The sequence below is a fragment of the Protopterus annectens genome, chromosome 1.part0 (assembly GCF_019279795.1).
Source record: "Protopterus annectens isolate FY-2018-M chromosome 1.part0, PAN1.0, whole genome shotgun sequence".
Lineage (NCBI taxonomy): Eukaryota > Metazoa > Chordata > Ceratodontiformes > Protopteridae > Protopterus > Protopterus annectens.
Genome location: NC_056725.1, coordinates 1407220429 through 1407246454, shown reverse-complemented (window position 1 = coordinate 1407246454; position 26026 = coordinate 1407220429). Strand labels below are relative to the sequence as shown.

The window sequence follows — 26026 nt, the reverse complement described above, 5'->3', positions numbered from 1 at the left end:
GTCACAGGGAACTTTCCAAGACACACATGGAGGGTCTTCCCCCAGAGGCAGCGGGGGAAACTGAAATGGTAGATGTCACTCTCACAGCAGAGGAGGGCCCGCAACATCAAAGGGTCCAAAGAATGTTTCTTTGGCAAACCCTTCCAGTGCTCCTAAATGGAGGCCCGATTGTCCCTCTTTGGAGGCAGCTGGGGGTCATTTGTCCCTGCACCAGAGAGCCTGGCCAGAGATAAAAGATAATTGGGTGCAGAGGATCATATCATTCCATGATCACTTTCTCCTCTAATTTCCAGGAAAATCCCCAGTGTTCCACCCAATTAGAGGGATCAAGCGGCTATACAAATACAAAAGCTGCTAGACAAGAGAGTCATCCAAGAGGTCCCCCCAGACCAAAAAGGATCCAGAATGTACTCAAGATTCTTTTTAGTGCCAAAGAAAACGGAGGACTGGAGACCAGTTCTGGATCTCTGCAATCTAAACAGATTTGTTCGAAAGACAAAGTTCCAGAAGGTCACGGTTCAGTCAATTCTTCTGTTTCTGGAAAAGGACGACTGGATGTGCTCAATAGATCTTTAGGATGTGTACTATTATATAAAAGTAAACAGGTGATCCAGGAGATTCTTACACTTCCAGCTAGGAGCCAGTCATTATCAGTATCAGCACTGCCCTTTGGCCTCACCACAGCCCCATGATGTTTACCAAATGTAGGGTAGTGGTAGCAACTCACTTGAGACTGCAAGGATTCCATCCGTTTCCATACTTGGATGACTGGCTGATTAGCGCACCAACCAGGCATCAGCTCTTTATGGCAAAAGAAGAGTTCATCCACGCTTGCATAAGATTAGGAATAACCCTAAATTTTGAGAAGTCAAATCTAGAGCCATCTCAAATTCCAGAATTCATAGGAACTGTACTAGACACAAGATTAACAATAGTCTCTCTTCCCCTTTCCAGAGTCCAAACTTTAAGGTCACAAGTCAACAAAATACTTTGCAGTGCAGTACCATAATCACCTAGTACTACAGGCTCTTGGATAAATGGCAGCAGCAATACTCCTTGAGCCAGGTTTTACATGTGTATTCTCCAGTGGATGCTGGCATCTCAGTGGTCAATTCTTCAACTATCTTGTCAGCCCCAGTATGAATTACAAACTCTTGCAAGAAAAGTCTGACGTGGTGGATCTGTTCTTATGAGACACTACAGGGTCATTAATTTGTCCCCTTACAGCCCAAAGCCATAGTGATCTTGGATACTTCCCAGCTAGGGTAGGGGTATTACCTGGGAAAGACTGTCCAGGGCATCTGGTCCCTGAAGAGGCCAATTTTCATGTCAATGTTCTAGAGTTGAGAGCAGTGCTTTTAGTGTTGCAACCCTTTCAGCATGTTCTACCATCAAGAAAAATTGCAATTCAAATGGACAATATGTCAGTGGTTTGGTGCATCAATAAACAAGGAGGAAAAAGATCATAACCCCTATGTCAAGAAGTGTTAAGGATGTGGCAATGGGCAATCTCTTTCAACCTCTCTCTGTTAGCAATGCATATTCAAGGGGAAGTCCAATGTCATAGCAGACAAGCTGAGAAGGTGCATACTGTTACCTCACAAATGATCTCTTGATCGGGAAGTGGCAGAACAAATTTTCTGCAAATGGGGCCGGCCATGCTGCGACCTCTTTGCATCCCCCCTAAACAATAAATGCAGCAGCTATATTGCTCTGATTTCCCCCCACAGAGGAAATCATTGAGGGATGCTCTTTTCCACTATTGGTCCCCCAGATTACTTTAAGCATATCCCCCAATTCCTCTAATCCTGAAATTCCTTCTGAGAGCTGACAGGTTGAAGATCAAAGTTATCCTCATTGCCCACTTTTGGCCTCAACAGATTTGGTTTCCGTTCCTTTGACCTAACGTAGTTTACCAACCTTGGATTATGGACTCTGTTCCAGACTTCCTGTCTCATTTAATGGGCATGACACATCCGGACCTCCCAAGCCTCATGCTGACAGCTTGGTTTCTCCAGTTCCAATAATAGCCAGATAATCAATGCTCTCTCTCCCCCTGTGTGTCACATCTTGCTATCTTCCCTTAAGCCATCTACTAGGAAACTTTATGCTAATAAGTGGAAAAAGATTTGTACATTGGACTATTCAGAAGCATATAGAGCCCTTCTTGGCACCAGTTAATAATGTGTTAAAGGTCTTGACACAGATTTTCAACCAGGGGTCTAGTTCTTAAACAGTGAGGGTCCAGTTAGCAGCAGTTTCTAATTTCACAATGGATTTGATGGCTGTTCACTAGCCTCTTATAAACTATGTAAAGTCTTTATTTATTTTATTTTATTTATTTTTACATTTGGTTAACTGTGTTAGTTTTGGCTGAGCTTTTGGCTCATTTTCAGCAGAGACCCGGGGAGAAAAGCTCCTTAGGACTAGAAAACAATTTATTAAATTTTAGTAACATAGTAGTAACAATCAGCTATAGGATCTTACAAGCAGAGACCTGGAGAGAAAAAAAGCTCCTCATGCAATTAAATTATACAGAGTATTAACAATTGGCAGACAAGTATGTGAGTTGTTACAAAAAATGTTTTAGACAATTAGCAGAAGAAAATGTGACTGGTTACAATATTATTTAAGCTGCTTAGAGCAAAATGAGTTAATAGTTAGGCAGATGCTTATTTAAAGTGGATAGGATCTAGTTGTATAGGAATTTGGAGACAAGAAAGGAAAGTAAGAATGGCTAGTAAGAGATGTAGGGGAGGTAGAGTATAGGAGACAGACTAGACAGGTAGGTTGTTTTGAGACTGTAAGAATTAAGAGTGGTTGGAGATAGAGGAAGGAAAGAGGTAGAAGAGGCAGGGGAATAGTGTTAGAGATACATTGAGTGAGGTGGTGAAATAGGTGAAAGGATGGTGGTGTCAGGGTGGTTGGCTACAGTGGCAAGACCACTTTGTTTTTAGGTATTTCCATGTGGCTAATTTGAAACTTTTGCTATGTTGGAGGGATTTTATTTTCAAAGGGAGTTGGTTCCAGGATGTAGCTGGGTTATAGTTATAGAGAAGGCAGCCTATTTTGGTTTTGGGTTTGTAGATGTCTAATCATTCTTGATTTGAGCTGCGTAGCATCATAGCAGGGGAATATTTGGATATGATAATGGAGAGGCTGGGGCAGAAGGAGGGTAGATAGAGGATAGAGTGAATGATTTCTAGTTGGTATAATTGGAGTAGCTGAGGGAATTCTGGCCAGTCTAGTTGCTGTTGGGCTAAGCAGTGATGTTACTTATAGGTTTGGTTAGCTGCAAATCTGGCAATCTTGTAGGTAGTTTCAAGCTTGGAAATAAGTGTAGAATTTAGGTTTGTGAATGTGTGGCAGCTGTACAGGAGTGTTGGGAGTAATGAAGCTTGGGAGAGAGTTATTCGGACAGTGTTAAGTATTTCTTGCTACGGAAACGGTGTCCAAGTTTCGAGTTCTTTTTACCGAGTTAGTAATATGGAGATCAAACTTAAGCTGATTTATTGTAACACCTAGCAATTTAGTACTAGATTCAGCTGAGATGATAGTGTTGTTGCAGGATAAGATGGTAAATGTACTTTTGAGTGTGGTTATGTTTTAAGGGAGGAAGAGTAGGAGCTTAGTTTTTTTGGATTAAGTATTAGTTTGTTATCACTAAGCCAAGTCTCAATGATGTGGAAGGATGCCTGGGTAGTTGAGTGGAGGTCAGTTGGGTTGTCAGCAATGGTTATAACAGTTGAGTCATCAGCATATTGCACAAGAAATGAGTGGGGACAAGAGAAGTAGAGCAAGTTGGTGAAAATATTAGAGTAGTGGTCCAAGTATGGACCCTTGGGGGATTCCCATTTGTACAGTGAGAGGGGAGGATAGTGCAGAGAGCCATTTAACTGATTGCTGGCGGGTAGAGAGATAGCTGGAGAACCAGTAGATAGTAGGGAGAGAGAAATGTAAGTTAGTGAGTTTATCTAGGAGTGGATGAGAGTGTCAAAGGCTTAAAAAGGTCAAGGAATAGACATGAGACAAGTTTATCACGAGCTAGGAAGACTATGTTGATGAATGATATGAGTGCAGTAGTTGTACTATGCTTGGGACGGAAACCATGCTTTGTGGGTGTGAGAAGGTTTTCCTGGTGAAGGTAATGCATTACCTGCTTGTGAATGCATTTCTCTAGGATTTTTGAGAGTGGAGAGAGTATGGCAATCTGTCTGAAGTTGGATATGTCTGAGGAGTTGACCCCTTTGTGAATGGGTAAAGCAAAGAAATTGATGGATACAGGATAGGCAAGAGGTTCAGAGGCAATCTGTAGGAAGTAGGAGGGTAGCTTGTCAACAGACGAGGAGCAAGGCTTGTTTATAGAGTAATGACTTTACATAGTTAGTTGATGCTGCTTTTAGAGAGAAGGAGTTAGGAGATTTTGGAAGAGGTATAGAGTTTGTGGGGGTGCTAGTGTTGTTACTGGGGGAGAGAATTTATTATGGAGGTTGAGTTTATAAAATGATTGTTAAATTTGTTGTCCATGTCTTTAGGTTTTGCATTTGGGACATGGGTTAAGAGAGGAAGGGTTTCCTGGATGAAGAGTCTGTTTAATAGAGCTCCAGAATTTCTTTGGGTCTGATTTTTAGAGTAGAGGGAGGATTGGCATAGAAGTTTATTTTGTCATAATGGATGATTTTTTTTTTTTTTTTTTTTTTTTTTTTATTTCTGAGTTCTTTATATTTCTGAAGAAGAGAAGGGGTCTTAGTTTTAGTCCACATTTTTTAAACCCTATCCCGGTCTTTCATGAGGGTTCTGGTAGATTTAGTGAGCCAGGGAGCAGTATTAGATTTGATTCTAATTGTGCAAAGAGGAGCAAGGGAGTTAAGAATGTTTAGGAATGTAGTGTTGAAGGAGTGGACAGCTTCATCTAAAGGAAGAGTGGCGAAGTAAGACCAGTTAATTTTGGAGAGTTGGTGAATAAAGGAGTTAGGACAGAAATGAGAAAGTGAGCGGGTGGTAATAAATTTGTTAGGTTTGGTAAGGTAGGGAGTATGTCTGGTAACTGTTATAGGGCAGTGGTTGCTGAGGGCATTTGGAAGCGCTTGGGAGTTGTGATAGTTTTGAGGGTGGGAGACCAATATCCAGTCAAGAAGAGAGCTAGGTAGGAGACCAATATCCAGTCAAGAAGAGAGCTAGGTAGGTGAGATTTATTAATGTAGGTTGGGGTTGCGATTAGCTGCTCTAACCCATGTAGGTTTATACAGGAAGTAGTGTTGGGAGCTTGTATTGTAAGCCAATCAATATTTACTTCTCCCAGTATAATTATTTCATTGTGGATGGTATGTGAGAGGTGAGATAGGATGTTCTCAAGTATGTTAATATTATCAGCAGGGAGAGTATAGATGCGTGGCCTTTTAAACCTTTTAAAGATCCCACACTACCATGGAATCTCAGTCTAGAACTGCAGTCCTTGATTCTACCACCCATTGAGTCTACCCATGATTGTGACCTAATTTTTTTGTCTTGGAAGACCTTATTTTTAGTTGCCATCGCTTCTGCCAGACAAATTTTGGAAATTCAGGCATTGTTGATGAAACCTTCATATCTAATTTCCCATAAGGATAAAAGTATCCTTATGAACTAATGCATCCTTTTCTTTCTCTCCATACAAATTGCACACACATATATATTGGTATGTCTTTCTTTAGTGCTTGCAAACAAGATCTGAAGTAATGGGGAGGATGTATTATGGGTAATGGAGAAGCTCTTGAGTTTCGGATTGCCAGAAGCTTTTACAAGCGGCCGAGTTGGATCCAATGCCTCAGATCCAAAACCATCAGTCAAGGAGGAATGAAAATTCACAACACGGGTGAAACATTGTTAGAACATCAAAAAGTTATGTATTTATCAACTTTCTGAGTTTATAAGAACAATATTTAAAATATATTCCTGATTTCTGGCCTTTGTCCTCCCATATTTTTGGCTTTGTCCAGATTTCTTGTGCTTAGAGGTTGAGAGGTATACTCTAAGTAGATGTTAGAATGATCATTGTTGCAGTAACCACTCTCTACCTCCTTTCTCCTTTTTTGCTGCCTGGATGAGGACATTTATTTTTTTTTTCTTAGCAAGACTCTCTTGAGTTCAAGCCTCCCTCTCTATTGGCATGAAAGCTGTGAAGGGTTTGGTGTCCAAACTGCTGTCTTCAGCATGAGCTGGTAACTGTTTGGGAGTGTGGAAGATGCCCTTAAACTTTGGAAGCTGGTCTGCTGTTATATTGTAGGCAGGATATAATTTGTATAGCTAAGGCTACTGCAGCAGTGATCATTCAAACATTTATTGTTTTGATAAGTTTGCATACATAACTGGAATAAAGTTTTATCTTGCTTTTTGTTATATGCTCCATAGTTGTAGAAATGTGATTAATATATTCATTTATTGAATAGCCTGTGTTATTTTATCAGTTTAATTATAGATGTTATAATGAAATGTAGTCTGGATTCTCTCTATTATACTTAACAGCTGTACTTTGTTATACTTGCACAGCTGGATCGGTTTCTCCCAGTAAGCAAGCTGAAGTACTACTTTGCAGTCGACACAGTTTATGTTGGAAAGAAGCTGGCACTTTTAGTCTTTCCCTATATGCATCAGGTAAGAAAATAAATATGTGCAGACAATATTTTTACATTTGTTTATCAGATGTGATTGCAGGTAATGTCTTTATGTTTAATTCTAGAGTAGACTGTTTTTATGCCGTGTAAGAAACTATAATTGTTGTCTCTTAACAGAGATGAGCTTTATTATTTTTCTGTTTATTTTTTCCTGCTATGCCAGTATAGGAGCACCATTCCATTTCTGCTGCCTTGTGCCTGTAAATGAGATTTTTAAAAGGTTTTTTTTTTCCTACAACTTAAATTTATTTCTCAGATGCTACAAGTAACTATGGGGCAATTAATATTCTGTAGTATGAATTTTGATGTATTTCAGTAACAATAGTAGGCAACAAATTAGAAAATATTTTAAAGACACTCTTCATTTAAAATGGTCACTGGTGCCCAGATGTGAAAAAAATTATTTTTATATTACAAGTTGTTGTTTTTCTCTCTCCATGTTAACTGCTTTGAAAACCAATGAGGTATTACATGGGCACAGCATCTGAGTTGTGCAGTGCCTGTCAGTTGCAAGACCTGTCTTGTGGAAGTGAGTATCAAAATGGAATTGTAAAATTTGTTACATAGATTTCAGTTGAAATGCTCTGCCTGCAGAACTGTCTGGACTTCCGCCTCGGTACCAAATTGTGTTTAGCAGGTCTAATTTTATTTGCCTAAGTTGAGGCAGGGCTATTAAATTGGCTCTGGTCCTCCCCTACATATCGTTGCAGGAATCTTCATTTTTTTCTCGCAGTGTATAATTTTTGGTCCTCCAAAAGATCCTTGAATCTCATCTGCAGAGCCAGCCCAGAAATGGCCTGGGCAGTCTTTCGTGATATTTTGACATAATGATGTGGACCACTAGTATGAGGATTCTGCATAGCACTGTGACTATGAGAAAGAAGTAGACTCCTTCCTTCCTTCTCCTGTAGAAGACCCTAAATTTGGTGGGGTACTGGAAATGCTGCAAGAGAAAGTGTTGTCCCTCCAGTGCAGGTTTGTCATCCAGGAGAAGACTGAGGCTACTGTGCAACACCCGTGAGCAGATCTCCTAAGTGGTCTGTCTGTAATCTAACACCTACAAGGATTTAGTACAGGTTAGTAGGGAACATCTTGATGTCCTGTTGTATCACTGTTGCAGTATTCTTTCCCAAAGGGATTCCCTGCCTAGGGTAGCCCAACGTCCGGCCATTATACCAAAGCCTTATGATTTTATAGGCGTCTTGTATCTCACATATGCTCCCCAATCAAGGTGTAGGGCATAAAGGTGGCGTACAGACATACATACCTCAGAACTTCTTTGCCACTAGTCCGAATGCCATCATTATTCGTTATTCTGAGTGCTCCTTCTGTGCCGGTTACTGAGCTGTGTTTCAGATGGGTTTCTTATCTTTTTCTCTTTTTTTAATTTTGAGTTTACATGTTGTCTAGAAAGGGAAAATGTCAGTGTGGGAGGCAGATTCCCCATAAGGATCATCGCTAGCAGTGTCTCTTCTATTTGGGTGCTTCTCATGACCATATGTAGTGTTCTGTCTCTCAAGAGTTTGTTCCTAAGACCCAATGTAGTCTTCTCTCCTTGTCTGTACATGGAGAACCAGTGTCTTAACTTATTCACTGCAATGGAGTTCAGGAAGTCTGCACTGTAACATGGGTGGATCCTAAGCCTTTTGACAAAATCAAATTATGTCCTCACATTTCAAACAAATGTTCATATCTCTGGAACCATAGGGGTTTTGAAAGTAGTATAAGTGGCAAATCCTTCAGCACAAACTATTTTTATAGTGGTAGTGTTCCTTAGGTTCTAGGTCACAAGCTGAATTTTATAAGTCAGACTAAACACTAAGTATTATTTGTGTAATATTTTGTAAACAACTAACGATATCTCGGCAACCACTCAAGTTGCACACATACTGTCAGCAGCATTTAATTTGATTAGTGGAGAGCTTTTATATGAGGCTAAGAAGTTCTGTGCTACATGGTCAAGATATTTAGAAAAATGTGCAAATTAAATCTATATAATTTAATATCATAGAAAACAACAGTTAATATTCTTTGCCTGCACTAGAAATAGGTCAAATATTAATGCAGTTGAGTTTGCCATTGTGTAAGCTTTAAGATGAAATCTTTTATACATAGCATGGTTTTCGAATTCTTGATGCAAACATGAACAAGCAATATTTGACGCCTAGAGGCATCAGTAGGAGGCAACTGCAGATGCACTTGGAGGCGTCCCTCTGATGTAATGAGTTAAGTTGCTGACGCAGGGTGCTATGACGGAATCTTCCCATCTTGATGGTCAGTCGCCTGTCAAGAAGAAGGCCAAGAAACTCTGGTCTGATTTGGCTGCTGTCCCACCTCCCTGGGATGTCTCTGTCAAGGCAGGTAAAAGTCTAGAGGATCGCCTGGTTATGTCTGATTCCTCTGGCACAACCTTGTCAGAGGCTGGCATGGATCTGACTTCTTGAGTATCTCTGAGGCCCTGTAAACATCCATTACAGATGTTAAGGGGGAACCTCAATACAGCAGATAATTGTTTGAGAGGAGATTCCTACAATGTTGGTTGAGTGTAGGCAATAGTCTGAATCTCCTTGGATTTTTAGGGCAGATGTCCCTCAAAAGAAAAAGCAAAAACTAAGCATGTTTCCCCTGTTCTAAAGATCCTCTGTGTAAATGGCAGGATTTTACCCAGGGATTATTTAATGCACTGATGGCCTTAAAGCCTCCCCAAGGAGTTTGTGTGTGCTTCCCCTTGGTCATCTACACCACTTAAGAGGCCCAGAGAGCAGAACCCCTCTAAAGAGGAATTGGATTCAGGGGAAAAGTCTTTGGCATAATTCTGTCAGATCCTTTCTCCCTTTTATGGCTCTGAGGAGAAAGATTCTATTAGCCCAGATTCTCCCCTGGAAAAACTCTACTTTGTGGATACTATTTCTCGTATGATGGAATTTTTTAAATGAGACTGTTTTCAGGTTTCTCATATTCAAAAGAAGTATTGTGAGCTCCTAAAGTTGGAGTCCCTCAAGCCCTCTGCTGAAACCTCCAGTCTTGGCTGCCCTTCTAGATACCTTTTCACCAGCCTCTGTGGACCGGGATTCTCGAACTCCAGCCCCTAAGAAGCCTAATAGATTTTACAAGGTGCCTAATGATTGTAAGTTTCTCCAAAAATGTCCTTTTGTAGTGTCTATCTCTTCTGACAAACCCTCTAAACTTTTGTCTTCTAGTAACCTTCTTCCTTCAGACAAAGAGAGTAGAGTTATGGGACAGGCTAGGCAAAAAGGTGTATACTGCTGCTACCTTGGCATTTTGGGTTAGTAATTACCAGACTAATATGACAAGGTATGTTTTAGACCTGTCTTCTCAGGCTGTTGCAGACCTCCCTGATTCTGAAGGAAAGGCCTTGGCCCTCTCTTTACTGGGCTCACATTCTCAAATCGCTTGCTACTCTATTAAATGTAATTATGATGATGCTGATGCCTCCTCTAGGGCTGTTTTGAGACACTACTCTTGGCTTCATGTCTAACATTTGCATGATGATATTAAGGATAAATTGTTGATGCTTCTCTTGACAATAAGAACCTGTTTGTTTCTGTGGCTGCTGAGCTTTTTAAGTCTCTTCAGGATAAAGGTAAGGCCTTGCAGGAATTGAAGCATAATGTTAAGTTGTCAATCTCGCCTTCATTCTTGCTGGATGGGTTCGGAGCCGATCCTCGGCTCTGACTCGGCCAATACTAAAGCTTGAGAGCTAATTCCACCGGCTCGAGGCTCCCCTATATCCCACAATGCTAGGCGGTAACTTCGCAGATCTCGTTTGCCGCTTAGCTGCGAGGTGCTTTCTTCTACCGGCTCTGGCAGGTTAGTGAGATTTTCTAGTTAGAAAATTAAAATATCTACCCCATCCTTTATTTAGTTAAGTTTATAGTACAGGGTATCCTTTTAGTTTAAATCGGGTCTTCCCTCGTTTTTATTCCCTTTTTAAGTTCTAGGCCTTTGGCCCACTCCCCTTTTTCCCTTTGTCATTTAGTGTGATTGGGCTTTTCTTCTTTGGTTAAAGGGTGTGTCTGTGTTTTGTGTCTGTGTCTTTTTTGTATACAGTCACTTTTTTCTAGGATGTCGAAAGACTCCAAGGTCTCAGGCTTCAAGAAGTGTGACTCGTGCTGTCTGAAAATGTCTCTGACAGACGGTCACACTTCTTGTGTATATTGCCTGGGACCTTTGCACCTGCAGGACTCCTGTGCTGTTTGCCATGCATTCAGCCCGAGAGTCCTGCAGGAACACAAAAATAAACTTATTCTTCGAGGCTTATTAAAGCCTGAAGGCCCCCCGACCCAGTCTGCATTGGGAAAGCCTTCAAAGACTTCCAAGCCGTCGGCTCCAGCTTCAGAGCCGGCCGCTGGGAGCATTAAGACTTCTTCGACATCATCTCCGGCTGGAGTCGATGTTTCGAAGACTCAAACCGTTACCTCGGCTCCGACCGGAGCCGAGGGTGGTAAGACTCAGTCGGCTCCGATAGTTTTATCGGAGCCACCTTCTAAGAAGAGGTCGAGGTCCCCTTCCATGGGCTCCATCCACTCGGCCCCGGGATCCCCTCTTCTGTCGAAGTGGAGCCATAGGTCCCATTCCTCTCGGTCCTCCAGGCTGTCCGACCATGACTTACTAAGGATGGTGAGTAGACTTCTCAAGTCCGAGGCACTGGCCCAAATGCTGCATAGCCCTACTCAACAGTTAGTGGCTATTCCCATCCCTGCTTCTGTTCCTCCTCCGACTCCTTTGAGTTCGGAGCCCGGGCTCGTCGGAGCCGTGGCTGTCGGTGCGTCGGAGCCGATACCCTCCCTTTCGGCTCCGTCGTCTGCTCCGATTTCCTCTTTGGAGGGATCTCAGTGCCAGGCTTCCCTCGTAGGCTCCAAGGGGACGAGTGGCATCGGACCCTTGTCCGACCCCGTTCTCTCTCTCGGAGCGTCGGTGCTGGTGAGTTCGGCTCCGACATCAGCCTCGGAGCCGTCCCTGTCGGTGCTGGGGGGGTCCTTGTCTCCTCAGAGCGGGGACCTTCGGCCCTGGCTGATCGGGGTGCCTTCGAGGTCATGCGGAGTGTGCTAGACCCCGTGTCTACCCCACGGTCGGCTCCGTCAGCTCCTCCCTCTTCAGTGACTGTGGTGATTTCTACCCACCCCCTTGTACCAGACCGTAGAGAGCCAGCCCCTCAGGTTTCCCCATTTGGAATATCCTCTTCTTCCAAGGCTTCTCCTGATCCGGCAGTGGAACTCCCTCGGAAGACAGTGCAAGAGGAAGCACATTGACTCCCCTGAGTCTATCACCTCGGACACCGACTTGGAGGAATCTGAAGGTTCCCCTCGGTCCCCCTCTGAGGATATCTCTTTTGCTGACATCCTTGAAATCCTTAAACAGAGGGGGAACTGGCCCGCCCTTAATCCTTTAGAGGACGAGTTGGTCTACCTTGAGGCGTTTGGCTCTCGCCCTTCAACCTCCTGGGTGTCTCCTCCATTTGACCCCCTCATGGAAGTGGTGGCAAGGAAGGCTTGGACGGCCCCTGATTCGGTGGAACCTACCCCAAGGAGGCCGTCAGAATTTATTACAGTCCCGAAAGAGAAACAGTTCTTATCTAAAGGAGTCTCTGTTGATGCCATGGTGGTGGCCGCAGCCACTAAGAAGGAATTAGCCGATCCTTCGGTACCTGTCCATCCTCCTAATAAGGAGTCTAGGACCATGGACAGGTACGGTAAGCGGATGTTTTCCTCAGCAACCTTTGCCATGCGGTCGCTGAACTACTTGTATCACTTCACCCGTCTCCAGAGGGATTTACTCAAGGATATGGGTGATGCTATGCAGGATCCAACGACTGAGGGGTTCCAAGACAAAATGAACTCCCAGTTGGCAACCCTGAATTCGATTGTCAACTCCTCCATGCGGCTTATCTCATATGCGGCCGATGGGGCGAGTAGGGCCGCAGGCACAGGTGTAGCTTTACGACGCCATGCCTGGATGCGGCTTTGCAATTTTGCAGACCCTTTCAAGGCGTCCTTCACCAATTCCCCCTTTGATGGTTCAACGTTGTTTGAACCTCAGGTGAAGGATACATTGACTAGGTGCGAGCAGGAAGGTAAGACTCTCTCTGCCGTGGGAGTCCGTTTTTCTACCCCTTCCAGACCTTACCCCAAAGGTCAGGGGGGGGGGGTGTGGTTCCGCAAACCACAAGGAGTCTCATCTGACGCACAAAGTCGATTCCCCTCTAGAGGCAGAGGGGGGGGGACAACAATAGACGCCGCCCTAGGGGCAGAGGTGGTCCTCAAAACCAGGGTAGCAGAGAGACTTTCTCTGATAAACCCTTTCAGCATCCCTGAGGAGCTGCCCGGCTGTCCACCTTCGGAGGCAGTCGGGGGAAGATTATCACTGTACCCAGAAGCCTGGCTTTCCCTCACTCAAGACAAATGGGTACAGTTGATTATATCCGAGGGTTACAAAATCCCCTTTATTCACATCCCATCCCAACCCAAAGGATCCCTTCCAGACGTTCCACCCAGTCTAAGGGAACAAGCAGCGTTAGAAATATCAAAGCTGCTGTCAAAAAGAGCTATCCAGGCAGTCCCAGCAGACCAGCAAGGATCCGGAATCTACTCCAAATTCTTTTTGGTACCAAAAAAGTCAGGGGACTGGAGACCAATACTGGATCTCAGCAAGCTAAACAAGTATGTGAAGAAAACAAAATTCCGGATGGTCATGCTACAGTCCATTCTACCCTTCTTGGGTCAGGACAATTGGATGTGCTCAATAGACCTTCAGGATGCGTACTACCATATCAAAATGCACAGACGCTCCAGGAGGTTTCTCCGCTTCAGGCTGGGAGCCAGTCACTACCAGTTCAGAGCCCTGCCCTTTGGTCTCACTACAGCCCCCCGAGTGTTCACCAAATGTATGGCAGTGGTCGCGGCTCACTTGAGACGTCAAGGATTCCAGGTGTTTCATATTTGGACGACTGGCTCCTTACCGCCACCACCAGGCGTCAACTTCTTCTATCCAGAGACTTCACCATTCAAACTTGCCAAGCTCTAGGCATTTCAGTAAATTTCTAAAAATCTGCCTTGTCGCCTTGTCAATCTATTACCTTTATAGGCGCCACCTTAGACACAGTTCATCTTTCTGCCAGACTGACAGAGCAGAGTATCAGATATCCGCAAACATGTTTACCTTCTGCTTCAGTGCAACAAGATCAAAGCCAGGGTAGTCTTGAAGGTATTAGGACTCATGGCGGCTACCATTACACTTTTTCCCTTAGCTCGTTTTCACATGCGGATCCTCCAGTGGATGCTGTTTTCTAAATGGTCCTTCCAACAGCTCCCAGTGTCTCGCATCATTCTGCTAACCCAAACATGCAAGAATCACCTGTCTTGGTGGATGACATCACCTCAAGTTCTTCAGGGCAGACCCTTCATCCCCCCCCCCAATTGCCACGGTGACAGCGGACGCCTCCCTGATTGGGTGGGGGGGGCATTATCAGGGCAGGACAGTCCAGGGCACATGGCAGTCTTTCGAGTGCCACTTGCACATAAATGTCTTAGAGATGAGAGCAGTGCTTTTAGCATTGCAAGCCCTTCAGGACTCTCTTCCCACAGGGACTATTGAAATTCAGACGGACAACATGTCCGTAGTGTGGTACATCAACAAACAGGGTGGAACCAAGTCCTATCCCTTATGTCGAGAGGCACTCAGACTTTGGCAGTGGGCGATTTCTTCTCAGCGGTTTCTGATAGCAACGCACATTCCCGGGAAGTCCAACGTGATTGCGGACAAGTTGAGCAGGGCTATTCTCATGCCTCACGAGTGGTCTCTAAAAAGATCAGTGCTGGAAGAAATCTTTCAAAGATGGGGCCGGCCTTGCTGCGATCTTTTTGCTACTCCCCAAAACAGCAAGTGTCACGATTTCTTCACCCTCTTCCCTCTACCAGGCCAACCCACCAGAGACGCTCTAGTCCACGATTGGCCCCGGGGACTTCTGTATGCTTTCCCCCCTTTTCCACTGATCTCTCAATTAATTCAGAAAGCTATCGCCTTGAGAGTCACTATGATCCTCATTGCCCCTTACTGGCCTCGACAGATATGGTTTCCGTTCCTGCATCATTACCTCTTGGAGCAGCCTTAGCATCTGGACCCAGTGCCAGATCTTTTGACCCACCAGTCGGGCCAGCTGCACCACTCTCTCCAATCTCTCAACCTCACAGCGTGGTTTCTCCGATTCCTACCCTAGCCAGGCTTCCTTTAATTTCTCATTCGGTCCATAACATCCTGATAGCCTCGTCTTCTACCAGAAGGATTTACAATAGTAAATGGAAACGTTTTTCCTTCTGGGCAGCATCAAAAAATATAGACCCCTTCACCGCACCTATCCAGTCTATCCTAGACTTCCTGGTAGAGCTCTTTCATTTAGGCTCTTCCTCATCTACCATTAGAGTACAACTAGCCGCTATATCTAACTTTCATGTAGGTGTCTCGGACTCCAGTATCATGTCCCATAAACTTTGCAAAGCCTTTCTAAGAGGTGTCTTTTTGCTCAAGCCCCCAATCAAAGATCCCCCACCTCAGTGGGACTTGAATTTGGTCCTAGCGTCCTTGATTCTCCCCCCCTTCGAACCTGCGGCTTCTTGCCCTCTTAAGTTGCTCTCATGGAAAACACTTTTTCTAGTAGCCATAACATCAGCTAGAAGGGTATCTGAACTTCATGCTCTTTGCAGTCGTCCTTCTTACTTAGTTTTCCATAAAGACAGGGTGTCCCTCCGGACTAATCCGTCCTTCTTGCCTAAGGTTTCTTCTGAGGCAAATCTAAACCAGACTATCGATCTCCCTGTCTTCTTCCCTGATTATTCCAACAGGTCGGAACAAAAGTTACATTTTCTAGATGTTCATCGCCAACTTCGATAATATTTAGACAGGACTAAACAATTCAGGAAATCTGACCAGCTCTTCCTGTCTTATGCGGAAGGAAAAATGGGCCTTCCAGTTTCTAAAGTATCCCTTTCAAGATGGCTTACCTCTATAATTACCTTCATCTATGAAATCAGACATGAAAAACTGCCTTCAAGACCTAGAGCTCATTCAACCAGGGCATTAGCTACATCTCTAGCTTTTCAGGACAGGCTACTAATAGATTCCATTTGTGCAGCAGCCACATGAGCTTCACCTCGTACCTTTATCTCGCATTACAAATTGGATATGGTCTCCAGAAACCGTGCCAACTTTAGTTCCACTGTTCTCAAGAGTCTGTTCCGATAAGCCACCCGGGGTAAGGTGCTAGGGACGCGGTCCCATCCAGCAAGAATGAAGGCGAGATTGACAACTTAACATTGAGAAGTTATGTACCTACCATAACGTTCCATGTTAGTTGTCTTCTCGCCTTCTTTCTTGCGTCCCACCCTCCTTCCCCCTAGCCTGGACAGACCGATAGCAATTTTTGGGATCTTCCATTGGGGCTTCCTTCCCACATGTTCTACCACCTCTATTCTCCCTTTTATGTTTGTGGTAGCTTACATACAGGTTTATATAGAGGTGGGTTCTTTTTTCTCTCTTCTCCATACTATGGAGACTAGAACTGCTTGGTTTTAGCTATCAAATGAGATCTGAGTAGTTACCGCCTAGCATTGTGGGATATAGGGGAGCCTCGAGCCGGTGGAATTAGCTCTCGAGCTTTAGTATTGGCTGAGTCGGCGCCGAGGATCTGCTTCGAACCCATCCAGCAAGAAAGAAGGCGAGAAGAAGACAACTAACATGGAACGTTATGGTAGGTACATAACTTCTCATTTTTGTCGCTCCTATTCCTAAGTTTCGGAGGAATTAACCATCTAAATTTGCCTTTATTCACAGACAGCCTTGCCCTCCTTCCAGAGGTAAGAAGGGTTCTAGGTGGGGTTCCTCTTGCTAAGTCTACTCAGACTCCAGCTTCTCCAAAACCTCATTTTCAAGACAAGCCATGTTCCATCTCATGGTTTGCTTCCCATTTTGTTGAGTCAGATTCCTTTATCCCTTCATCTTTCCCTATCCCTTCCTAATTGGTCAAAAGTCACTCAAGGCACTTGAGTTCTGTCTGTCATCCATCAGGAATACTTCATGGTATGGCAATGCTTGCCTTCGTTCCTTCCTTTCTGGGCATACATCAACCTCCTCAGGAACAACTTCCTTTCTTCCCCGAACTGCTTCAGGGCCTTTTGACACAAGGCACCATTCAAGCTGTGCCCTCTTCTCAGGAGGGAAAGGGGTTTTATTCCAGAATGTTTGTTTCTGGTTCCCAAGAAGGAAGGTACCTGAAGACCCATTCTGGACCTTTCTCAGCTCAACACTTCTTGTTCTGAAGGTACCTTCCTTTCGGATGTTATCTCTTCAGACCCTGATGTTCTTCGTGTTTCACTGTTGCAATCATTACAGTTGGGTAATGTGCTGGCAGGTTGCCCTCAATCGGCCTGAATATCAAAGTCTTGGGTCCTGCGTCGGTTGCTGTCTCCTCTTCAATGACATCAAGTCGTCAGGGGTATAAAACATGCAGCCGACGCCATTTTCTTCAGTCTTTCTTGCCATGAGGTTCCCGAAGCAGAAGCAGTTTGCAAGTGCCGGTCGGCCGACTCCTGAAATTTTCGCATTCGAGTTTCAGAACCAAAGTCTTCAATTAAAGCTAAGTACCCCATTGGGAAACTTTTCTTGCTCCTTACCGATGTCAGTAAAAGTTAATAATTGCATTACTTGTGGGAAGCAAATACCTCATAAGGATTTTCATTTGTACTGTATTCCTTGTCTAGGCCCAGATCATAACGTGCATTGCTGTCGGTTTTGTGCTAGATTTAACCAACGCACTATTAAGCGTCTGTATATTTTTGCTTCAAAATATTTTGGAAACATTTAATTACCCTGAAATGTCATCGGATAGCAATCCGACTACCGGAGTTCACAAAAAACGCAAAGAAAAGGACAGAGACAGACTGTCTAGGTCCAAAACCAATGACGAAGCTTCTCCTAAGCCAGTCACCGGTTCGCCGGTACTCAGTGAGGCACTTTCGCAGCCCCTGATACCTGCTACTTTTGAGTCGCAGGCCTCTACTGAGACCCATGCAGAGTCCGGCATGCAGCGAGATTCTCAGAATATTATACCCGCGGATGTCTCTCCCTTGGATGTCTCTCCCTCGGATGGGTCTGGAGCCGCTGAGCAGGCACTGGCTTCTGATGGTGTTTTCAGGCTTCAAAATTTCTATATAAAACCGACGCCAGCTTCAAAAACCAAAACCACTTCTAAGGCTAAAAAAATGATGCACGAGCCACGTGCTCAGGCCCCTATGGCTAAAAAACAGATGATCAAAATGGCTGAGGACTTAATTACCTTGATCAGGGGTTCCCGACCCCCTCCCCCTGATAAGAGGCCTAGGCAAGACACTGATTATGAATCTTCAGATCAGGTTTCTATTTCTTCTGATTCCTCTTTGGATCAGGAATTTTCTATACCACCCTATGAGGATTCAGGTGCAGAAGAATCCATCCCATCTGCATCTCTTCTTGAAGATTATTCTTTTGGAGAAACCTTGCATACTTTAAGGGAACATTTTCATTGGGAGAGTCAGGATTTCTCAGAGTCAAAAAAGAGGCTTAGGGATTTCCTCCTTCTTCCTCAGCATAGGCCTTAGGCCATACCTCCTGTATTGGACGTTGTTGATGATGTGTTTTCGGAATCAAGCATGGCTCCTGATTCCCTACATCCGGCTCCTAGTAAGCCAGACAAATATTACAGGGTTCCTGACTCCCACAAATTTTTATTCAAAAATCCTGCTGCTGACCCTGAAACTATCTCACAGGGTCCCAAAGGTGTAAAGGCCTCTACAGCCAAGAATCCTACCCCCTCTGATAGATTCCAGGGCGCTGGATAGATGGGGAAAGAAGGTTTATACGTCTGCAACCTTGGCAATTAGAGCCTTAAACTGCCAGTTTCATATGCTTAAATCTCAACAGCATGTTATGGGATTATTGAAACAGAAAATGATGTTGATTTCTGAATGTGTGGAAAATAAAGAATTACAGGAATTATTGCATGCAGCAGAACAGGTTGGAAAGCATACTTTGCAATGTGGTTTTGATTCCTTGGTGGCCTCTTGCAGGGCCACAGTTACTGGATCTGTGATTAGAAGGCATGCCTGGCTCAAGGAGCAAAATCTGCCTGACCATGTTAAAGATAAATTGTTGGATGCACCTTTACAGCATGATACTCTGTTTGGTAATAAGGCAGAAGAGGTTTTAAAGAAAATGGAAGACGAAGCTAAATCTATGCAAACTGTAAAAGACTTCTTACAAGTGCCACCACCCAGATCCAGTAGACACTGGCCTACAACAAATTGGTCCTTTCCTGTGTCCAACAGAGCCTCACGATGGAAATCCAGGCGCTTAAAAGGCTCTAGATACCAATCACAGGGTTCTTACAGGTCAAAGCAATGGGGTTGCCTCTACCTCCAAATCTGGAGGAAACAAAGCACAACCCTACAATAAGCAGTCTCAATGACTTCCCTCTGCCATCACCAAGCACTTATCTTTTGGCAGTCCCCGTAGGGGGAAAATTAGCACTTCATGCTCAAAATTGGCAGTTAATAACCCAGGACAAGTGGGTATTATAGTATCCCAGGGGTGCAGATTTCATTTCCAATTCCAAACGGTTGACCAGATTTGCCACAAAATCAATGGGCAGAGGCACAGAAACAAGTTACGTCCCTCATGGATATGGGGGCTATTCAGCCAGTACCAGAACAGGAAAAAGGGCAAGGGTTTTATTCAAGACTGTTCCTGGTACCCAGAAAAGAAGATGCCTGGCAACCAATACTGGATTTACCAATTTTGAACACATTCTTGGATATCCCAAAATTCAAAATGCTGACTTTACAACAGCTTCTGCCCATGCTGGGCAAGAACGCTTGGTTAGTGACTCTAGATGTAAAAGAGGCATACCTGCATATCCCAATAAGGGAATCGTGCAGAAGATACCTCCACTTCAAGGCTGGCTTTATGCATTACCAGTTCTCTGCACTGCTCTTTGGCTTATCTACTGCACCCAGGGTCTTTACAAAGTGCCTGGCACCAGTAATTGCATTTTGCAGACAAAGAAGCGTACAAATCTATCCTTACTTGGACGACTGTCTCATTCAAATAGAAAACAAGGACATTGTTCAACATCTGGCATTTGTAAAAAGGCTTCTAACATGTGTAGGGTACACAATAAACGAAAATAAATCAAAACTGGTACCCTGTCAAAAAATTACATTCCTGGGTGCAAGCTTGAATACAACTGCCCAGATGGCTTGCCTTACGCCAGACAAACAAGGCAACTAACTGTTTACTTCAAACAGATGGCAACAAAAACCCAGTTATCTGCAAGACAAATTCTGCAGGCTTTGGGGTTCATGGCATCCTGCATTGTACTAATTCCATATGCAATACTGCATATGAGGAAACTACAGTGGTATCTAAAAAGTTTATGGAGTCAACATTGTCACAGTCTGGAAACAATGATTCCTCTCATTCCCTGCCTACAACAGGAGTTTCTTTGGTGGGCAGAGACATGTCACCAGAACATGGGATGGTCTTTCATTCTACCCCCTACCTCCCAAACCCTAACTACAGACGCATCAGACTATGCTTGGGGAGCCCACCTGGTGGGGAAATGCATTCAGGGCATATGAAGTCCAAAACAAATGCATCTGCATATCAAGCAGAAGGAGATGTTAGCTGTTCAGAATGCCCTGACAGCCTTCAAGGATTTACTTAATCCAGAACAACTATTGATAAAGACGGACAACACCACGGTTATGTGGTTCATAAACAAGCAGGAGGGGTACACATTCCTACCCCCTTTGCAGACTAGCCATGGCATTGTGGGACACGGCCCTGACTTACCAAGTACATCTTCAAGCTCAATTCCTGCCAGGAAAACAAAATACTCTGGCAGACTATCTAAGCAGAAATATTATGGATCCTCACGAGTGGAAACTGGACCCACAAGTCTTCAGCATAACAGAGAAATGGGGAAGTCCAGACATAGATCTATTTGCTTCTCCCCAAAATTATCAACTGGACAAATTCTGCACAAGGAATTATCACAGACAAGCATGGAAAGTGGATGCCCTATCCTTCAGTTGGAAAAACCTATCAGTCTACGCCTTTCCTGCTCTGCCTCTTCTCTCCAAGGTCTTACTAAAGGTCTGACAGGAAAAAACAAGAATGATCCTAATTGCCCCGGACTGGCCTCGCCAGCACTGGTACCCAATTCTAAGGAATATGTCTCTGCTCCCTCCTTGGTACTTGCCTCAAATACCTCATCTACTATCTCAGCAGAGCAATCAAATTCTGCACAATCAGCTCCAAACTCTGAACCTGGCAGAGTGGCTGGTCATGTAATTATTTAGACAACAACTCTCAATAAATCTGTGATGGATGTCATTTTGGAAGCCAGAAGGCCTAGTACTAGAAAATCTTATGCTGATAAATGGAAGAGATTCTGTGCTTGGAACCAAGCACAAGGAATGGACGCAGCACAGCCAAATATTCCTCAGATTTTACAATACTTGATTGAGATGCTTGACAAGGGCCAATCTTTTTCATCAATAAAAATCCATGCCTCTGCCATCTCGGCTCATTACAACACAGAGCCTCCCATCTTTTCTCATCCTCTGTTAAAACAGTATCTTAGAGGGGCCAAAAATTTAAGGCCTCCCAGAAGATCACCAACTCCTGCATGGGACCTCAATTTTGTGCTGGAAACGCTCACCCTGCCACCTTTTGAATCCGCAGTTACTGTGGATATAAAGTTTTTATCTTGGAAAGCAGCTTTCCTTCTGGCAATCACTTCAGCAAGAAGGGTTTCAGAACTACAGGCTCTCATGGCTGTGGAGCCTTTTATTACATTTCATCCAGACAGGGTGTCCCTCAGGACCAATCCTTCCTTTATGCCTAAGGTGGTATCCAGTGTGGCTCTTAACCAAACTACTCACTTGCCAACTTTTTACCCAAATCCGCAGAACAGGGGGGGGGGGGGGGGCGGATTCTGCATTCCTTGGAAGTACGCAGACAACTAAGATTCTACTTAAACAGGACCAAATCTCTAAGAAAGTCTGAGCAACTACTGGTTGCATTTGCTGCAGGATCAGAGGGGAAAGCTATTTCAAAGCAGACTATTTCAAAGTGGATAAGCCACTGCATTCGTTTCTGCTACTTGCATCATGGTAAACCGGTGCCCAAGGAAATCAGGTCACATTCCACCAGGGCTGCATCTACCTCAGCAGCTTTTCTCAGAGGAGTTCCAACCAAAGATATTCCAGAAGCTGCTACTTGGAGTTCTGTTCATACATTTACAAAGCATTATCATTTGCCTCTCTTCTCTAAGTCCAGGGCAGGCTTTGCCACTGCAGTTCTGCGCAGGGCCTTATAGCCGCTCCTAATGCTGTTTAGCTCCATCCTCCCATCCATAGCTTTGGGATTCTACCCAAATGTAATGACTGCAACAGTGAAACACGAAGAACATAGTACAGTTGTGTACACTTACCATAAATGTAGATGTTTGAGTGTATTCACTGTTGCAGTCCAGGTTACCTACCCGCCATCCCCCCTTTTTTCTAGAACTTCTCTTTCCTTCACTATATTCTACAGCCTTTGTGGTGTATTTGCTTTTAGATGAAGGTAAAGTTTATGTTGTTACAATTGCATTTATATATATATATATATATATATATATATATATATATATATGTATATATGTATATGTATATATGTATATATATATATATATATATATATATATATATATATATATATATATATATAGATATATATATATATATATAATATATATGTGTATGTATGTATGTATATATATATATATATATATATATATATATATATATCTGTGGGGGGCACCTGACATTTGGGGCAAGAAAAACTGAAGAAAATGGTGTTGGCTGCATGTTTTATACCCCTGATGACCTGACGTCATGGAAGAGGAGACAGCAACCGACACAGGACCCAAGACTTTGATATTCAGGTCGACTGAGGGCAACCTGCCAGCAGATTACCCAAATGTAATGACTGCAATAGTGAATACACTCGAACATCTACATTTATGGTAAGTGTACACAACTGTACTTTTCCTGTTCTTCCCCAGGCTTTCATGTTCTCCCTGGATCTCAAGGATGCTTATCTTGCGTCTATATTACCATGTTGAAAGACATGTTCACTGAACACATCTTAATCGACATGGAAATATCGACATGTCTAAAACCCAAATGGCAGAGTTAGTGAATTTCACTCCCCACCCCAACTAAATATACCAACTCCGAAATCGCACTACAATGGGGAAAAGGGCAAATCCCCAATGATGGCTTAGCAATTTTTTCCCTGGGTTGCTGACTCAGCCATTCAGGTTTTTGACAAGTGGATACTTCCATGTCGATTAAGATGTGTTCGGCGAACATGTCTTTTGACACGGTAATACAGACCAGCTTATCTTGACACCCTAGTTCATCCCCTTTTCAGGAAGTTTTTGCATTTCTCGGTTTCTTCCTTGTATTTTCATTTCTCTGCTTTGCCCTTTGGGCCTTTCTGTTGCCCTGGGGTATTCACCAAATGCCTTGTTCCTGTGATTGCTTTTTGCAGGATGAGAGGGCTTCAAATCATTCCTTGTCTGGATGACCTGTTTATTCTGGCTTCCTCTCTTGAGATCTTACAAAGCCTAGGATTTACAATGAACTTCCAGAAATCAGTCCCGGTTCCTTCTCAGTATCGCAAGTTTCTTGGTTGCAGGCTCCAGACTATATCCCTATGCTGGCTTCCTTGCCACCTCCCAAGGTGCTTTAATCACCTTTTTAATCCCTTCTTCTGGTTTCAGTTACAGCCAGGAAATTTCTCAGGGTGCTAGGATTCATGACCTCTACCTGCCACCTGTAGCCAGACTTCATATGAGAAAACTACAGTGATTTCTAAAGTCAGTATGCCTCCAACACTGTCATTCACTAGATTTTGTAGTCCCTATTCTTCCATGCCTCAAGCTCTAGCTTCAGTGGTGGATTCATCAGCTGTCTGTCAACCAGAGACTTCCTTTTCAGTCCCCAGTTCCCTCACTGGAACTTTTCTCACATGCCTCAAACACGAGATGGGGAGCCTCTTTCGATTCCCTTCAGGCCCAGGGCCTCTGGCCTTCTCATCAGAGATCAGACCACATCAACTTCAAGGTGATGAGAGCTTTCCTTTTCACTCTTCAGACTGTTCTGCTCCTTCCCTCTTTTCTTCCAGGACCGCTCAAAATCTTCACGGTATGTCAAGAAGCAAGGGGAGGGGGGGACACTGTCCTACTTTCTTTGTAGACTAGCGCAAAGTTCATCATCTAGCTGTCCAGTATCAAGTGACTGTTCAGGCTGTATACATTCTTTCAGAACAAAGTATAGTGGCAGACTCTTTGAGCAGGTCCAAAACACACATTCATGAATGAATGCTTCACAGAGATGTGTTTATGGACATTGCCCATCAGTGGGGTACTCCGTGGACAGATCTTTTTGCCTCCTCTTTGAACAGACAACTTCCTCTTTTTTTTGTACCAAAGTCCCATGTCCTCTGGCTTGGAAGGTGGGTGCCCTATCTTTTTCTTGAAAGCGGATGTTTCAGTATGGCTTCCTTCCCCGTACTCTGATTCTGAGGGTCCTGCTCAAGATAGAGCAGGACTCCCCCAAAATCTTGTTGGTGACTCCCTTTTGGCCCTGACTACACTGGATGTCCTTCTGTTCCCATGTTGATGTATTCAGCATATGGGTTTACTCCTCTTGCTTCACAAACATCCGACCAGTATACAAAAGTTTTCAGTCACTGTATGGTGCGTGGGATGTCTGACGTTGCTTAGGAAACGTGTGCCATAAATGTGACGTCTGCACGCACCAGCAGTCAGAACTTATCAGCCCCCATTAGAATGCCAGGTGTTCTGCCTTCATGGCCGTGTGATTCGAGAAATCAGATAAGTGCCCCATTGGGGAACCTGTCAGTCCTTTTCTTTCATTTAATGCCTGTTCATGTCATCCAGAAAGGGCGAGTGTAAGTGCAGCCATCGGATACCTCACAAGACGCTCACGATCAGTGTCTCTCGTTTGGGACTGTCGCCTGACAAATGGAGCAGGCCTTGTAATCATGCATTTGTGCCCAAAATATTGTGGAGTTGTCTGCATGTGTTTTACATGTATTTAGAGAATCAAATGTTAAAACAAATAGTTTTAGATGGAGGGTTCCTCTGATGTATCTACTGAACCGCCAGTATAGAAAGCCAAGACTATACAGCCTACCACTACAGCTGTGCCTCTTGTGTCTGACCCTCAGCCTGTGGTAGACATTGGCCTGGTGGAGGAATCGGGCTCTGCCACCTCGGATATAGCGGGTACCTCCACGGAAGCCGCACAATCCAGTGTGGAGGGCTCATCCATAGAGGCTTTTCTGATGTCCATTTCTGACCCCGGGGGGAGGGGGGACGGGGGACCATTGCTTTCAGTAGGTCCGTCGGATCCCTCTGGTTACTTAGTCTCCAGACTCCAGGTCTTCCTCCCTTCAGACACCTGCCGGGCCTCTAAAAGAGAAGGATAAAAGGAAGCATCTCTCTACTCCTACTGAAAACATACCTGACTGGCAGGCTTTCAGCCAAAGTCTGTTTAATGCCTTCATAGCCTTGCGTCCTACCTCTGCAGGGACTGCTAACATTCCATCTCCAATTCTGAGATCAAGGCCTCAAACTATAGCCCCAACCATGAGGGAAGAGGAAGATCTCTCTGATTCTTCATCTGAAGAATCGCTTTCATACACTTCCCAGCTTTCTTCCTCTGGGGAACCATACTACAAGGGAGAAGAATCTGTTGACCCTGATTCCCAGCTGAGGATTTGACCTTTGGGAAAACCATTTCCAAGATGAAAGAGCATTTTAAGTGGGAATCCTTTGAAATGACTGAGGTCCAAAAAAGGTATTATGACCTCATTCAGATGGATTCCCCAAGCCCGTCTACTATTCCCCCAATTCTGCCTGCCTTTCTGGATGCCTTCTCCTCAGCATTCTTAAATACTGACTCTCAACCACCTGCTCCACACAGACCTGATAGACTTTTAAAGTCCCTGAGACTGCCAAATATCTCCTTAAGTATCCACCAGCAGACCCTGCCACCATCTCCATTTCCACAGATAAGGCATCTAAACTTTTACCCACCACTACTATCCTTCCTGTTGACAAAGGCAAAAACCATGGAGCATCTGGTTAAGAAAATGTACACCTCTACTACTCTGTCCTTCAGGGCTACTAATTACCAGACACACATGGCTAAAATATGCCTCATCACTCCAGGAGAAAGCCTTGA

The 26026-nt window shown here is 44.1% G+C and overlaps 1 protein-coding gene across 1 annotated transcript in view; it reads left to right on the top strand.

The window, feature by feature from the left end:
- The window catches only part of LOC122802317 (protein YIF1B-A-like), a 764428-nt gene that overhangs the window by 299710 nt on the left and 438692 nt on the right, over positions 1-26026 (top strand). The window contains exon 3 of the mRNA XM_044071990.1: positions 6529-6633. Within this exon, the coding sequence (XP_043927925.1) occupies positions 6529-6633 (105 nt within the window). The remainder of the gene's footprint in view (positions 1-6528; positions 6634-26026) is intronic.